At 37.8% G+C, this 18,059-nt stretch overlaps 1 protein-coding gene across 1 annotated transcript in view; it reads right to left on the bottom strand.

Moving 5' to 3' along the window:
- Window positions 1–18,059, bottom strand: part of MYLK (myosin light chain kinase) — a 156,131-nt gene that overhangs the window by 81,626 nt on the left and 56,446 nt on the right. Inside the window, exons 11-13 of the mRNA XM_082001360.1 lie at window positions 4,037–4,174; window positions 3,173–3,370; window positions 1,707–1,953 (exon numbers count right to left, since the gene is read on the bottom strand). Coding sequence (XP_081857486.1) covers window positions 1,707–1,953; window positions 3,173–3,370; window positions 4,037–4,174 — 583 coding nt within the window. The remainder of the gene's footprint in view (window positions 1–1,706; window positions 1,954–3,172; window positions 3,371–4,036; window positions 4,175–18,059) is intronic.

Raw genomic sequence — 18,059 nt, 5'->3', positions numbered from 1 at the left:
GTACAGAGCATGCCACTGATCCCCGAAGAGACTTTTCTTAAATGCAAGGATGTATGTAGACACGACCTGCACACATCAGCATTATGAATGCGCTACATGACCTGGGCTGATTGTGAACAAGCCAATTGTTCTGAAATGAATCAGTTCACAATGTATTGCAGAGTACAAAGGATCTAAATCTACTAAAGAACTTATTTGCAAAAAGGTTATGGCACATATGGCTTTACCTACATAAATGTTAGTAATAAGACTTGAAATTAACTGTAGAAAAGCTTAATTTTAGGAAATCTTGATATACAACATCTATGATTTTCTAAAGCACCCTTTTCTGGTGAAAAGCAAGTACCTCATCTGACTTTAAATATTAAAATATAGTAAAAGTAAAGCTAGTTTGTGGCTGCCTGTGATAGTCTATGGAATCATACCTTAGGATTAGACATCTACACAGTGACATAACCATCATTCAGGCAACAACTTTATTCCATTTCTGACACTGGTTGGAACATGAACTCTAACAAATAAAACTCACTGTTTAGAGGCTTAAATGTGTTATATGTATTAAGAAATGTCCTCCCTCCTTGGGTTAGGAAGATGAGAGTAATTTATTTGCAAGCAGGAAAAGGACATTTCAGTTTTTGAATTTTGTACTAGACTGAAACAAAAATAAGTTGTTTAAAGCATGGAAAAGAGACAAAAACCACCATAAACCGGGCAAGTGCAAACAGTGCAGAACTGCAATGCTAACACTTTGTAATACTGGGCAGTATCTGTCTAAACTGCCTACTGGACTGGTCTGTCTGGACTACAAAGCTAGTGTGTGGAGCGGAGCAGACCAGATAATTTTCTTCCAGTGTAATGGATTCCAATGTCCATGATGGTTAAATAAATTTTAATAAAGAAAGTCACAAATATTAGGCAAGTAAGTCAAAACATCTACACACAGTAAATACCATAGAATGATGTACACTAAGTTTTCTATAACCATAAAGGGGATATGTAACTACACCCAGTCTTCACTGTTGGAGGTGGAAAATGCTGTGTCGCTTTCTACAAGATAAAGAACCAGTAAATCTGATTCTTCATTTAAAGGACAGTTATTTTAACAGAAAAAAAAAAAATCAAAACAGGTCTTCCAAATGTTGTAGGAATGACAAGAAGTTCAAAGCATCAGGGTGCCTCATTTCAAAGATACATGAGAAAAAGGAGACTACAAGCTTCCATATAAAATTCAGAAATTTCAAACATGTCCAGAAAACACTTTCTCCTCTTAAAGGTATGGATCATAATCTTGTGGAATGGCCCTTCCCAGTCAGGTTGTTCCCATGGAAAGCAAGCATCCTTACAAATATCCAAAGAGGTGCCAAACACGATAAACAATAGCTCCAAAATCGAGACATTGATTGTGGTTTCCCTTGCTTGAAACCCAAATTTCTTCCCGTACTGCTGTCACAAAGCTTTTCTTTTCAGGATCCCAAGAGGAAACTCCACACTGCTTTATCCTTCTTTCTGACTATTCTTGTGTCTCCTCTTTCCTCTCTGAGTTTTATTTGATCTTTTCATCCCTCAGAAATATTTAGTTCCTTTAGTACCCTACTGTTTTGTGTGAATAGGAGGGAACTCTGGTCTTCCTGAGGTGGGAATTTCAACTTGAGGGTAAATATTACTAATTGTTCCAAGAAAACAAGTTCTTTTCATGGCAAACATACCTGAGCTGAATTTCATATTGCCCTGCATGACGAGACTGCACATTCCTCAAGATCAGTGTGAAGATGTCTTCATTTTGCAGGATTTCACATGCTGTTCCTGGCATTATTTCTTGCCCATCTTTAAACCAGTGAACAGTGGGGAAAGGATCTCCAGCAATGGCACAGGATATAAGGACGTTTTGCCCAGGAGCTGCTGTCACTGATCTCGGTTTGCTAATGAACCAGGGCTGAATACCATCCTGAGGTTCTGTAGTTTACAAACACAGTTTACAAATCAGGAGAAAATGCCAAGCTTGAATGTAACTAATAAGCTAACTAATTTCAGGGAAAGCATCAAAGACAAGTGAAGTTATTTGAACATGCAGTGTATAAGTTTTTCATCTGCAGATAAGTCAGACTTCAATTTTGGCAGTAACTTGTGTTGGTACTAAAATTAATCATTTACTTGGCACTTTACTGGCTCGATCTAAGCTTATATTAAGAGCAAAACAAAGGGACTTTTAAGCTGCCCTAAAAGGAATCTTGAAGATTTGTCCTTAGAGAATATGGGTAGGAATAGCTTTAAAGGCAAGTGACAGTACTATGCCTGCTGTGCAGTTGAGAGCTCATGTAATAAATAATCATTAACAATTGCATAAAATTGCATTTAATATGGAAGAGTGACCCTGACGCTAGATCTCTAATCTCTAGGGAGATTAGATAATAGTGGAAGATCTGAATTCAGAGCAGACAGTGACAACAGACTACAGACCCACCCCTGGAGGCATCGCTCTGAAATCCTGGGGTTAAGATCCTTTACAACAAAAATAATAAAAGTCTCCTATTGATTTAAAATAATTCTTAATGTAATGTTCCCATAGTAATGACTATGGGAAAATATTGGCATAGAGTAAGAGTAGATGAAGTCCCCTGTCACGAAGGTAGCGAATGCCCAATCGTAGGAAGTTTGTAGGTACTTCAACGTTTACTGTGGGATTTACATCATATGTGGAGATTCAAAGCCAAATTTTTTTTCAGCTAGTTCTCAAATTGCAGAAATCATGTGTTCCTCACCTGTTACCACTACAATGCTAATATTAAAGCCAAGATACATGGCTCCTAGACAGCTTTTCCAAATACTCAGGGCTTTAATTAGAAAGAAAAACATCATTAAATGGTTTACATTAAGTCCATAGCTAAGTAAGCCTTATAATCTGAAGCTGCATTTAGAAGAAGTTTTGCACTGTCCCTAGGAATAGGACTTAGGAATGCATTTTTGAAATAGTAACATAATGTTCCAGAGTGAAAAGATCTTTTTAAAGTTGCTTCTGCTCAATATCCTTTTTAATTCAGATGCAGAGACACAGAAATCCTATGATCCTTCACAACAGACCTTATAAACACTCATGCACTTTAAATAGACACTCCTCCAGCACATTAGAATTATTTCTTTTTAACGTTTCCTAGGGCGGAGAAGAACTTTATACCTTGTACTGTCAATGTAGCCTGGGTTTGAGTTTCTCCTAATTCATTCCAGGCTTCACAGGTGTATTTGCCTGTATCTTCAGGAAATACTTCCTGGATATACAGACTGTACTCATTGCCTTTCTTCTCAAAGTGGAAATCTTCTGTCTCCTGGATTTCTTTCCCATTGTGCAGCCAGATAATTTCAGGAGGTGGGTTAGCTGAAAAATAGGAAAGAACAAAAATCAGACACAGACACAACCCCCCCCCCATATATTGATTAAGGCCGGTTGCTTTCTGCCACCTGATTCTGCAATTTCATCTTCAAAACATTCAGGAATTTCATTAACTCTGTCGATACTGTGTAATGTGGAAGAGTTCTGAGTCTGTTTTATTACAGTTAAAATACAAATAAATAAGGGAAGCATGTATACAATAGAGAGGGAGAATGAGCTCTAGATCCCATGAAGGTGGCTATCAAGGGTTTCTATGACCAAAGTTCATTCCAGGGCTGCTCTTTTCTGCAGCACTAATCTTACGCCAGTTGACAGGAATTCAATCTTGTTTAGTTCACAACAAAAGCTATCACACATCTGCTGAGACTTAGTTTTAGTTCAACAGCAGAACCCAATAATAACCTTGTTGTTGTTGTTATTATTATTCCGATAAAGAAACACTTGTACAGGTCTGAACACATTAGCACTGGACAATGTTCATCCACCCTGAAGATCAATTAGACAAACCAAGGTTTTATTTTAAAAAATTGGTTCCTTGAAATATTATTTCCAAACACAAAGACACCTGCTAAAAGAAAAGAACAATGAAAAAAGCACATACTTTGCAGCAGGACTTAAAATTTTTAAATAATACCGTTTATAGCTGCGCACCTGATACCTCCACAGTCATTATCACTTGACTTCCATCCATTACTTTAAGGTCAGTCAGGCCTTTAAGGAAGATGGGTGCAAAAGTCTTGTTTAACTTGGCAGCCTGTGCATTTTCTGCCTTCTTGCTGCTCTTCTTTTCTGTGAAGTCAACAGGAGAACAAAAGTGGTCTCTTACTGGAATTTTCATGATGAATTTTAACCGACCTTAGGTTCAAACTGATTTCGAGTCAGTGGTCTTGTTTCAGCCCTCAGAAGGCAAAAGTCATTGAAACCACCCAAAAATAGCTGGTTTGCCTTGCCAGTAGTACAAGCAAAAAGGTAACAAATGGAAATGGAACTGTCCTTCCTCCAGGGAACCTCCTAAATCATTGTTAACAGGTATCATAGAGTATCACACAGAAATTTATGCTCATTTTCCCTAAGTACACATGCTCAGGAACAAAAAAAAACCCAACAACTTGTAACCAACAATTCAATGCCTTTAATCACTGCTAAATTCACATAAAAATCTTAAGGTATCTTACAAGTTGCTATTCTCATGATTGATGTATGTATTTATTATACATTAATTGTATTTATTAATATTGATTATATATTATTATATATTAAATGTAAATTCACAGCAATATACAATTTGCCACTCTGTATGAAACTACAAACCATTTAGATTGTTAGACAGTCAATATCAAATGGGTTTGAGTTCACCATACGCCTTTCCTGTATTACACTTAGTCAACGGATTGATGAAATTGATGGGAAAGATTGGAACCTGGGCTTATCAACATATATCTCAAAACAAACTATTGGATTAGGACTTTTTCTTTTTCTTTTTTTTTTTTCCTTTTTTTTTTTTTTGGTGGCTGTACAATCAAATTATGAGTGCTGGAATTAAATTAATCACTTTTGAAAATAAAATCTAGCTGTGATAGATATGTAATTTCCAGTATCCACAATGGTCTCCTCTGTCTCGGATTCAGAGGCTATGAAGCAAGATGATTTCACTGTGACCTAAATGGTACACTAGATCAGGAAAGATACTTCTGCTCTAAAAACCTGAGCAATGACACTTCTGAAGCCAAAGTAGTGATCATGACCAAATGTAAGAAGTCACAAATATTTATTGGTCACTTGGATACACTTTTTGTTATTTTTAGCTTGAGTTCAGACCTCTTATGTCTTGCCTTTAAAATGGCAACTTACTTTCAAAGTCCATACATGAAAATAGCTTCATTTTGCTTATTCCTAACTTCAAAATTTTCAAAGGTATATCAGCTCATCCAAAATAGTATTACAGCAACACAAAGGGCCAGGCTGGAAAAAAAACCACCATTCATAAAAGGATGGTGATTAGAAAAGCTGAAAGCACCTCAACTGATCAAGTCGACTGAACCTCCTGGAGGCAAAAACTTAAGCTTGGCCCAGGTTTATTTGAACTCAATGTAAATTTGGAAGCTGCCTGGAGAGGAAGTTTTGCCTCCTCTCTAGCAAAGCTTTTTCTAGCCAAAATCTTGTCTCATTGGCTTACAATGTAGACACCTACAACTTATGGCTTGTGTTGTAGGTCTGTTCTTGGCACTGAGCAGTGAGACATTGATGCATGTGAGAATGGAAATATGGGACCTGACTGAGACCCGCTAAGCTCAGTGTTATGGATTTACTACTCTGAAATGCCTAATTCACCATCAGACCACATTGATCAGTTTTAGGGCTTTCTATAGCACCTGCTTGTGAGTGACTAATGCTGTATAGAAAATAGCTATGAATTTGGGTCAATCCCATCTACAGTGATAAACCGCTGTGGTTCACCATATTCCTCTGTTTTGTACTGTTTGCTTGGGGAAACTGCTGCAAACAACTGCTGGACTAAGAAATATCAGCACATACTCCTTCACCACTCTAATGCCTTGCAGAATATCCCTTTGTCCCTCAAACAGAAACAGACCTGGGAGGGGAAGCAGAAATCCATAGAGGGGGAAAAGAAGGAAAATAAAAAGAAGGAGGAAAAGGAGAAAACAAGAAAGTACTAATAGAGGAAAGTGGCATAGAAAAAAAAAAAGAAAAGGACACTTAAATGATAATGGTTCTGTTATTCCTTTTATTGCAATTCATAACATTGCAAATCAAGAAGGCAGACATGCAATAAAAGGAGAGCAAGGAAAGGAAAATAAAAGGTAGAAAGCAGAGGTGTGGTTCTAGACGAACAGAGGAACAGACTTAGGATATGATCAGAGAAGTTCAAGCCTACAGAGAAGGACAGATAAGAAAAAAAGAGCTGAAACAGCTCCCACGAGAGAGTTAACAGTGAGCAGGAAACAATTTAACTAGTAGTGGCTGTAGCAGCAGTTCTTGCAGAACAGACTGAGCTGCCTCCAACAGAGCCCTGGTACAAACAGCATTAAGTACTAGCAGCACTCCACATCCCTCAAAACTGGCTTTTTCCTTTATTAGGCTGATGTGCCTGTTCCATATAGTCTAAATAAATGAATTTCTGTAATCAAGGAATACAACACAGTATAACAGCTTCAGCGTATTAAAAAATGGGTGAGCAACTGCAGAAGTTAATAGAGCAAAATCACTTCCCGAAAGGGATTTTTCAGCAATGCTAACCCCTCCGGAATATGTGCTGCAGAATAAAGTTTCATGTACTGGAATAAAACCATCTTTTTGCACAGAGCTGCATAAACATTAAAAGGAAGCAAGCAGATCATTCACGGCAACTGTACATAAGAATCACAAATCCAACAATATTACAAAGAAGTTATGCCTCAGTTTCTGAAGTTATCTCAGGGAGATGTATCCTGTGCTGGTGAGGAGACCTTAACGATATAAATGACATTAAGAAGATTACTGGGGGTACAGGCCTCTACCCCTAAAAGAGAGGCCTGCAGGATTAAAGGGTAAAGAACAATTTGACATTGTTACCGATCAGTGCTCACTATTTGTAAGTGAAGCTGTCAAACTGAAATGAAGGGGGCCAGAACCTGCCTCACCATCACACAAATCTTAAAAATAGCATTTACACTGACTTATGCTGATCTCTTGTATGAAGACCAGTTCTGTGCTTAAACAGAAAATTATGATGGTAAGTATCAGAAAACAGAAGTCTATGGTATATAAGCAGTAAAAAACTTAAAAGGGTACAGCTTCAATAGTCCAGAGAAAATTACTGGAGAGATGAAAGTGTTATTTTATTAGGGAGAACTGAATATAAACATGCAGAGGAATATTAAGATGGATTATTAAGTCCAAAATATTGAAAACTTGAGGATTATTTAAGAGACATAAACAAAGGCAACTTTATATATCATAACATTTCTGAAGACATTCCTGTCCTTGTAAACCTATCATATACCAATGCACATACACTTTGATTTATTCCTTGAAGTATTACCGGATTCCTCAATACCTTTTACAAAGCAGGTAAAAACACCTCCCTTTCCTATTGCCGATGTTGTTTGGAGTACGGGAGCAGTGAAGGCATTTCTTTACCAACTGATATGAAATCTGTCATATGTAAGAGCTCAAAAATTAGAAGCTATCATGGCTAAGGCAACCAGTATTCCTTTTTCTAATGTATGACATCCAGGATACAGTAAATATATATGGCTAAAAAGACTGACTCCATAGCAACTTGAACAGCCTTTTTTCAAAACACAAAAATCCTCCCCTACTTTTTAAATACATATTTTAACAGAGATCTCTGATCTTATGCTACTGTTACTCCATAGTACACATTGATCAGTAGCATATGTTTATTGTACCAACAACTTAAGCAGAATATCACCAAAATTATCTACTATTTCTTGACTTGGCAGCAACAATTAGAAAGACTTACATTCTAATCCATAAATGCTATTTGTTCATTAAGAAGCCATGGGGCTCATTTCATGTAACATTTCTTCCTTTACTTAAAATTTGATATTGTGGACGTCTACACTTAGGAAAAAAATAAACTGACAACTAGAGTTTCTAGCAGATGTTTTACACAAGACAACACAGCCAGTTTTAGATACATTATTTAGTTTAATTTAGTCTTAGTCTAAAATAATTCCATTTTCTCAGAAGGGACTGATAGAATCATGTAGAGGACAGACTATGAAGACTGAATGTTAAATATTTTCAAATTTTCTGAAGCTTGTAAATGCTTTTAGTTGTTTATTTCTTACATAGCACCATGCAGTGACTCAGTGCTCCTCTGATGAAGGCTTTAACATTTCACAATTTTACCATGAGATAGCAGTGCTGTACATTTTCACAGCTTATTTTAATATACCTAAGGACTTCTTCAATTTTAGCATTTACAGCCCTTGATTGGGAAAAAAAGCCATCAATTTGATTTTGAAGAGTACTTAGGGAAAGAAGGGACACTACTCATTCAAGATTAAGCAAATAATTCCTGTTCCCGTTTATGGTGAAAAGATACTATGTGATTCTATTTCCTTTTGAAAACACCTGGGTAATTATTTTGCAGGAAAGCAGTACAAGAAAAACCATACACAAAAACACAGGCACTCTTTGCAGAAAGGTAGCTTCAGAAAGTGTAACAACCATAGAAGTTCACATTCCCTGGCCACAGCTGGGTGCTAGCTAGTCTTATACATCAGGAACAAAATCGGTGACTTGCACCGGGAAAGCAGAAGGCAAGGAGATAAGAAAAACGGCACAAATAAGCAAGCCGCACACAACAAAAGGCCAGTATTAGGACTTTCTTTCCCTCTTTCCTCCAAAGCCCCTTTCACTACATGAACTCTGCTGGGTTCAAAATTCATATGCTCTTCAGTGACAGCTGGCTTCAGAGCCTGAAACAGGCTGAGGGAAGGAAGAAAAAGAAGAAAGTACAGGTACAGCTCCAAGCTTAAATACTGCAAGTCACTATGGTTCTGGCTGAAACAACCTCTTTTGTAACACTGCAGGGTATTTTTGCTGCCAAAACTATAGGCAATAAAAATACAGCACATCTGGCACAAGAAAGGAAATCTGGAACCTAAGGAAAATTTTGTCTGATATTAGCATAAGGGCATGACTTTGTTATATATCTACATGTCCTCAAGCTTAATCAAGTGGATGTGAAATAGAAGAGATCCGACCTCTTCCTATTATGTTAATGCACTCCAATCGCCTATAGTCATTTAACATCTCCCTCACCACTCTTACCACATATTACCTCTAAGAATGAAACGAAGAAATATAAGAGTTATCACATAGCCGTACTGCCATAGTGATTAAAAAAATTCTGCCCCAGGCAGTTAATTTTCACCCTCTCCTTCCTTTCCCCAATCAACTTCTGCTGCTGCAGTGAGTTTCCCCCAGATGAATCATGTCGCGGGAATTCAGGAGGAACATCAGAAAGCATAGGGTGGACTTGATAAAACACAGGTACGTTTCAATAACTTGTTTTCAGACCATGCAATTAGTTTATTTTACAGTAGCTTATAAAAGCTGCTATAATTTTTAACTGCAGCTGTTTGTTGTGCAAGTCAAATCATGCAAGATAAGACAGAAGCTACTATCATTTTCTCAAAGGCTGCTTACAGACCACTGGATTCTCAAAGGTTCTTATAAAATTATGTGCTCAAGTTTAACAGTTTTTGCAGAGACATGTGGTCTGGCATCAAACATAAGCCCAGCTGGAGCATTCTCTGCTGAGAATTTCAATAGGCTTTTGATAAGGCATTGCACAGGGTGATAGATTTATAAGTCCACCACAGTGATCCCACTTATATGGTTCCTATTTTTTGCCTTTCCTCAGGCTTTAATATGCATGAATATTGGGAAACAGCAAGGAATAAGATGCATAGCTCAGTGGGAAACACAGCCTGGGAGACCAGAGATAGTAAGCAAAGCATTTAAAAGACTACCTTATATACCCACATATGTTTTCTACAAAGCAAAAGTAATATAGACTTTTCCCACAGCATTGCCTTACCCCTAAGCATTAATTTTTTTATTAGAAAGACACTCTAATAAGCAGACAAATCTATGTTTATAAAAGCCGCTTAGTGCACTAAATCCACAGAGATTAAGAAGAATTCAAACTCTTCCAGTTTCTTACAAAAATACAGATTCTTAGCATATTTGGATGGCAATGGGAAGAGATATATTACCTCTGATACACAACTATTTCTATTCATCTCTTATTCTGTTTTCCTGTGTTTGTGTAATCAATAGTAAATTAATCCATCTACAGCTACCATATCAAACACCTGTTTATCTATTAACCTGTATTAATAGAAGTTTAAGGTGATAAAAAATGCTTTCTTATTATTTGACTTTTCTCTATCCAAGATTTCTGGAGTCCTTACATAAGTTTAACCTCCACATATCTGCACACTGAAAATTATTGCAAAAGAAGTCTTAATGTTAGCTGTGGGCCTAAACCAAAATACACTTGAATTTTTTAAAACCTAGACCTGGATTAGAACTTGATGCTTGACAACAACTGTAAATATTTTTATATTGATAAACAAGGGTGAGCTATTGTGTTGGAGGTATATATGCAAAAGAAAAAGTGGAAAATTCATGCTACACCGAATAGTTAACCTACTACAAATCAATTCTTCAATACATATGTATCAGCTAAATTGCAAGTATGCAACCAACTATTTACTAAGGTAAAAGATACAGATAAATCTATACGCTCGGAGAGAAGGAAAAACAGAATCAATAACTGCACTGTGGCATTTCCATTCCCAGATTTGCTATTGAAATTGGACTGAAAAGAAAATCCAGGACAGGATGCAAACTCTAAGAAGGTTTCCAAAGACTGGACCTCAGTTCTACCTGGGCTGTAGCCAAAACAGTTAACATTTTATGGACATCATCTATTCTAGTAAATTTTCTTGTTCATTTGCCTACCCAAATGCACAGAAGACTTTTTAATGTGAGCTGCAGAATGCTCACATGTCCTGTTGAAATATCAGGATTTCTGCATGCTCAACACTGCACAGAATCGCACAATAATTGAGTTTGGAAGGGACCTCTGGAGATCATCTAGTCCAGCCCCCAGCTCAAGGAGGGTGAGCTACAAGCACTGCACATATACAGCTTCAGTGCAACAACTCAGCTGCACAAGATCAGAGTTACAACTGGTTACCAGTCAAGGACATGCAAAGAATAGAGAGCTTGCTGCCTTCTGTTCAGAACACCGCAAACAACTTGCAGTGTTTAGTCTTATAAGAGATTTAATTATACTCGAGGAATCTGTTTGCCAGAATCATATGGTTAACTGCCAAATAATGCCTAGTCTGAGCCTGCAAAAGGACTGTCTCAGCAACATTTACCATTTATGGTGTTTAAATATCATTTTGGCTCAAAGGCTAATAAGTCAACTGAGCTGAGGAGAATGCTTAACTCAGAAAGCTCTCTGTGTCAGCAAGCAGCAGCAGATTCCATTAAAATCTCTAAAAGGAAGGCTCAGGTTCACACAAAGATCTTGATCTTGAAAAGAATTTCATCTATCCAACTATTTTCAATGTAAATAAATCCAGCTGTTACCAGATGTCATGTTAACAATGCTATCAACTTAAAAAATAACAGATTTTATAAGGTAGAAAATTGGTATTAGGACACTCATCTCATCTGTCTTTCTTCCCATAAAGTATTTTTCTATCTCAAGACTGAGTTGATATGGTCAAAATATTTTCTGCAAGTTTTCCAAGAATTCCAAACTTGATTCACACTGGCATAAAAAATATGAGACTTCTATGCTTTTGAGACATGTAGGGACATATCTGCTTTATTAAAGATCTCACGTTGGTATGCCAGTTTGCTAACTTGGGTCATGAGAACTAGACGGTTAATGACTTAGCAGTGTTCTTTACACACCTACCTCCCATCATTTATTTCTGCAGTTATAATCTGTTTTTGTAAATGGGAAGTGAGATTTAAATATCCTTGGGAGATGCTTTCATTGAAGACCCGGGCCAAGTTATATTCTGGATGTTGTGCCTTGCATTACACAGAATAACTGTTAACCCCAGATTGACAATGCCCTAAACCTAGTCAGGGTGGTTAGGGACATATAAAGGAGGCCGACTTCCACTTTATCCAGTCTTGCAATCTATTTATTTTACTGCAGGCTAGGCTTCCAGCCCTATCCTGCATCTCCATGTATGCTCCTTCTTTTCTGAGTCTTTCTCTCTGTATGGGATATAGAATCATAGAATCATTAAGGTTGGAAAAGACCTTTAAGATCATCAAGTCCAACCATTGACCCAACGCCACCATGCCCAGTAAACCATGTCCGAAAGCGCCATGTCTACACAGTTTTTGATCATTTCCAGTGACAGTGACTCCACCAGCTCCTTGAGTAGCCTGTTCCAATGTTTGACCACTCTTTCAGTAAAGAAATTTTTCCTCAGCAGGTCAACAGCATTTTAACCTCTGCTTTGTTTACTCAGTTTGTTCTGCAACCCACAGCATTTGCAAGAGATGCCACCCCAGAAATCCCACTATCAAAAGGCTGACTACACCAGTAAGAATCAAGATTTGGGAGAAACAATAAAAAAATCTCAATTTAGATTGCAGGGGACAGAGATACAAAGTAGCCAGCCAAGTTCACGGCAGATCACTTTGCAGTCAGCAGACCAAATTCCTCAGGGACAGTCTCACTGGAAGTTTTTGCAGCTGAAGTGGTGTTTGCTTTTGCCTTCAGAACTGTCTGCCTTATTAACGACTAACCCTGTGTTTGCAAGTTATTTATATCAAGTAATTTCTCTTTTGTCACTGCCACAGACAGCAGCTCCATGGAAGGTCTGAGAGCGTGTATACCTACCAATGCATTTGTAAAGCAGCTCAGCTGGCCCACTGCTAACAAATTACCCAGGATTAGATACCAGTCTGGCATACAGAACTGCAGAAAAGGTGCTTCATATATGCTAGATCAAGCCAAGTTAGCTCAGCAGTGAAAATGTGCATGCTGCTGAAGCAGAATTTCACTTTCACATGTACAGTCTCAATTTTTTGTGTGACTGCACAGGTAGATTTTAACTTAATTGCAGTGTACCCTGATGTATAGAGATACCGCTTCCACTAGAAAAAGTGGTATGAGCTGTGTATGAGCTGAAATGCAATGGAAGCACAATAGGAACAGGCAGTCACATAAAGCGCAAGTATCCCCAAGGATGCCACTGAGAAAGAGTTACAGCCCCTTCAGCCCTTCCCTTCTCTGGCAAATCCACACTGGCAACAGAATAGTACCTGTGGTAATATTAATATAGTGCTGCTCATTCTGTTGAGTAACAAAATGATACTGTGCTAAGAATGCTTTTAAGGAACTTGTGAAATACAACTCTGGTTGAGAGCAAGGAAACATTTGAACTTACACTAATATAAAGGAGGAAAAAAAAAAAAAAAGAAAAAACCAGCAACGTATTTCTGGCTAAAAGTTGGTGTGAGAAACGAATTCTCAAGCAAGGCTTGTTTGGCATTTAAGTCCAGAAAAGATAAGGTAGTTCTAGTATGCCATTGTTTACTGTCAGTTGTCTCTTCTTGAGAAATTATATATGTTTTATATGTATATATAAATCAACCAAAGTGAATAATATATATATTATTATATTACTTCCAGTAGTATACAGCCATACAAAGATCCTGCCTACTGTTCCTTTCCTACTGCAAAGGAATGACCTGCTCATTAGGACTTACACTCTAACCTGTATTAATGTGTTAAACATCTCTGTATTGCTCATTTTTCCAGTCTGTAAAATAGAAACCTTATTCTTCTAAAAGTGAGGTATCACTGTTTGACAAAATTAGATTTCGAGAAGGGCTAAAGCAGGTGTTAGAGTAGTGTATCTGCTTAGTTAGAAATATTTTATATCCCAAATGTACATACAACAAATTCTGTTATGCTGCTTCTGTTATGTGGACATCTTTGCCTTTTAGGGCAAGAGAACTGCATATATTTGCAGAATGAGTAAGGACAAGATAGGACCTGCTAAATTTCAGTATGGGGGTCCTGTATTTGTTTTTTCAGCTTTGTTTTCAGTTTGGTTGCCCATACTAACCTAGGGACTGTATGTTACAACCCAGTTATATTCTTGAGAAACATACTTAAATTTGTAAAACTAAACTAAAGAAACATACCTTTAAGAACTTGCCATCCTTACTTGGCTCTATATACACCAGCTTATGTGTTTGAAATTTTCAGATTTCTCTTTAGTCACCTAACTGAAAGACAGATGCTTCCCTTGGGCAAAGCCATGTCCTCTTTTCCTTACTTGGACCTTCCTCTGCTACAACCCTACTTCTCCCCCTGCATATGCTAGTCATAAAGCAATTCTTTAATTCTCACCTGTACAGCTCTTCTCTTTCTGCTGGTGCTGAATATCCCTTGGTTATACACTCAGAACTCTTCTCCATGGTCCTCCCACTTCCCTATGCTTTTAGTAATGGTATTCACAAAAATATTTATACTGAACAGAAAAATGCACATCACCTTGGTGTCAAACCAATCCCTTCAGTTCACCGAGTCCTTTCATTAAGAGCCATTTTTAAATTATTATTTTCTTGAACACAAGACAAAACCCTTGTGATACCCTGACATTCTCCATTTTTCTGTAAGCATTGGCCAGGCTCCTCTGCTTATGCAAGAGTCTTTCTCCTGTAAGTGGAACTTCCACAAGATTTTTGCACTGGAGGATATGTATGTTTGTTTGTATATATGTTTTATATCTGCTGGTAATACAAGGTATTCCACAGGCTTCTAAATACTGTCAACATGTCTGCTCCCAAATCCAAGAGAAATTAATAGAAAGAGACAAAACTCACACTAATAGAAGTGATAATTATCTCTAAAAAAAACTGAAAAAAGGAGGCACAGATATATCCTTTGGGTTTGTCTTTCTGCCCCTATATTTGAATTCTAATGTTGGGAAACAATTTGCTTAAAGATATATTTCACCTTTTGATTTGTTGTTTAAAGGCAAACATCAATCCTACAGGTAGTCTTCCATTTGTGACTCTCACTCTGCCTAAATAAGATGCACTAGAGATGAAAAGCTGAGATGTCAAAACAGGTCACTTCTAGCACTTAATTAGCCATTTTGCCTCTGATGTTCTTGGGTATGTAGTGTTTTTTAATTCTTACATAACCAATCCACAGACTAAATTTTTCTTTGGTGGGTACTGCACCTGATGTATCATGACTGATGGTACACAAGTGATTAAAATACACATTTGCTCTTCGTCATATGTTTAGCAATATTTGCACAACAAGACTGTGTTTTGATAAATACAGGCTAATCTGGTAGTCATGGAAAGGAAGGTCAGTGAAGCTGGGTTGGAAGTCAATTCATATAAGTAACATAAGCTGGGTGAATTCTTAACTACATGAGAAAATCAGGGAAAAGGCCAGAAAATGAATGCAGACAGAAATGATGCTTAGTGTCAGAAACCAAGTCCATTTTCCTCCAGAAAAACACACAATACCTCCAGCGCTCACATGCTTTTGCATGCTCTGGGACCAATTTTCATTGATTAATTCTGATTAGGACTTCCTCCCATCTCACAGGCTGCCTACCTCAAATCTGCCTGCACAACAGTCATTTCTGGAGAGTTTTATAAATTCAGCTAATCCTATGAGATAGTTTGATGGCTGACTGAGTTCCCATTAGCTAGTCCATGTCAGCTGCTCTTGGAAACATTCTTTGTGGTAGCATCATGCCCATGCTTTCAAAATTACTCAGACGTATATTCAGTTTACAGGTTTTATATGTATTTTGATGACTTCCACTTTTCAGCTGAAACCTAGAACATTATAGAATTTGGCAATCCAAGTTTGGACAGTTCACCCCTTGGCCAATGCAGGGTCATTCCTAAAACTGTTATAATAACCATCTGTTTTCTGTCATTCTGGTACGTAATAGCTTAATGCTCACAGCATTTGATCACTTCACAGTTGAGAAAACCATCAGATGTAGGAGTTTTTTTCTTTTTTCTTTTCTTTTTAAATTAAACATTTTTCCTGTCAGCACCTCATCTTTGTTCTTCATTTATAAGAAATATTAATGCAATTCATGCCATTTAACTTTTGCTCATTCTGCAAGCACTCTTCCTTTATTTGCATCCAAATTTGGTTCCCCTTTTTCAGGAAATGGTTTATATCAAGAAGCTGTCTTTAGAGAATATTGTTTGTATTGATGGCACAAATCCTGTATCATTAAAAGCTTCCACACATGTTTTGCTTTTGTCCTTCATTTTTGGTCTCTAGCCGGCATTGTGTTTCATGTTTGGTCCTGAAAGAAGGCAATTAAAAAAAAAAAAAAAAAAGCAGCCCAATTTTACAAGTATTACAGATGTTAGTGATCCATACAGAGTGCTGGACTGAGAACTTTGTGACACTCTTGAAAGCACTGGAACAGAGTTTCTTTGATGGCTAATATTAGCTCTGCTCATGACAGCTTACCTCTGACCTTTCAATACAGTAACAAAACCCCCTCCCTTTCACTTAGTGCTCTGAACCAATTCTTACATAGCCAAGTGGTTCCAGAAGGCTACTGATCTGGAATGCCTCTTGGACATTTAACAAGGCTAGGCTTGTATATTTTGGAAAATCTTCTATAGTCCTTGATATTTATGTTACTCTTGCAATACAGCAAAATTGCTTTCAAATAAATAGTGGCTTTGAAAAGCTGTCACAAATGTTTCATCACTGTAGGCAAGTAAGACACCGTACTTTGTTTACCTTAGGCAGAAATGTATATCTCAGAGAAATAAAGCTGTAGCCTCTCAATTAATTCTCCAAAGAGTGGCTGCTTATTGCAGTGAGAGCGTTGTTTAAAAGATTAATGTCTAAGATAGGTCATTCTGAGACAGAAAGAAAAACAACTCACAACCTAACAACAGCATCTTTCATGACTGGAAGAAAAGACTCCTACCTGAAAGCCCTTCTTCCACCTGGTTATATTTTATGGTCCCACTGACACCAGATGGAAGAGTGACAGGAACAAAACGAACTGGTTTTCCAGAAAGCATCTCCCTTCACTGCTCTGATAAACTGGTTACAGCAGGGACTCTGACAGGCTTTCAGGTGACTCTAATCTGCTTGTCCAATGATCAATGAATGACTACAGTAATCGGATTGCAAGAGCTACAGGCTTCCCAACATAGACACTTATGCTGGGAAGGCTGCACTGAAAAAAAAAGTGTGAACGGAAAGTGGTGGGGGAGAAAGAGGAACAGATGTGAAGTCAGGAAAGTGCACTGCTGGCAGGGAGGGAGAAATGAGGTCAAGAGCCAATAAGCAGGAGCAGCAGTATTTGCTGACTCGTGTTTGCTCACCAAGTGAGGCAGTATCAGGCCTCTATTCAAAAAAGCAGTGTGCAGAAGACAAGCATCAGCAAAATGGGTGGCTGCAGAGAATTAAAGCCCACAAAAGTACCCTGGCTGCAAGCCTGTGCAGCTGCTATCAACACCCATGCTTCATGCCCTCCCTTTTGAAATCAGTGATGCTGCTGCCTAGTGGGAGGAGGCTGGAGAACTCTCTTGGAGTCTGCAGTAGGTCAGATATTTTGTTTGTCATCTACTGCTGAATTACAAGACAGGAGGACGTTCTCCTAGGAATCAACCCTCATGGAACAAGCACTCTGGCTTGATACCATACCTAGAGAAAGCTGGAAAAAGCAACTAACTGCCTCTCTTACATGCAGAATCTGTTTGCAAAGGAACAAAACCTTCCTACACACAACATTAATTTGTTTCGGCACAACAGTAGATTGAGCCCATTGTATTTCCCATCCCTGTTCCTGCTCTTCCTCCAGCCTGTAATCTTGTGTAGTACACCCAGGTATTGGTGTGAATATCAAATGGTTAAATATTCCATTGACACATCTTTTCTACAGGTGGATCTGACCTGTAATTTCTTGTCAGTGATTAGTTAACTGACAGAGACATCCATGTACCAGAAGGCTTATCTCAGGTATGAGGCTGACCTAAAAAATAGTTACTATGCTTAGGAGCTGGCCTTACCTTCCAACTGCACCAGTTATTACCACTAGTGGTCTTGCTCATATAGTTTGATTGT

The sequence above is a fragment of the Phaethon aethereus genome (assembly GCF_964289735.1).
Source record: "Phaethon aethereus genome assembly, chromosome: 6".
Classification (NCBI taxonomy): Eukaryota; Metazoa; Chordata; class Aves; order Phaethontiformes; family Phaethontidae; genus Phaethon; species Phaethon aethereus.
This window is presented reverse-complemented; position numbering and strand designations above follow the sequence as displayed.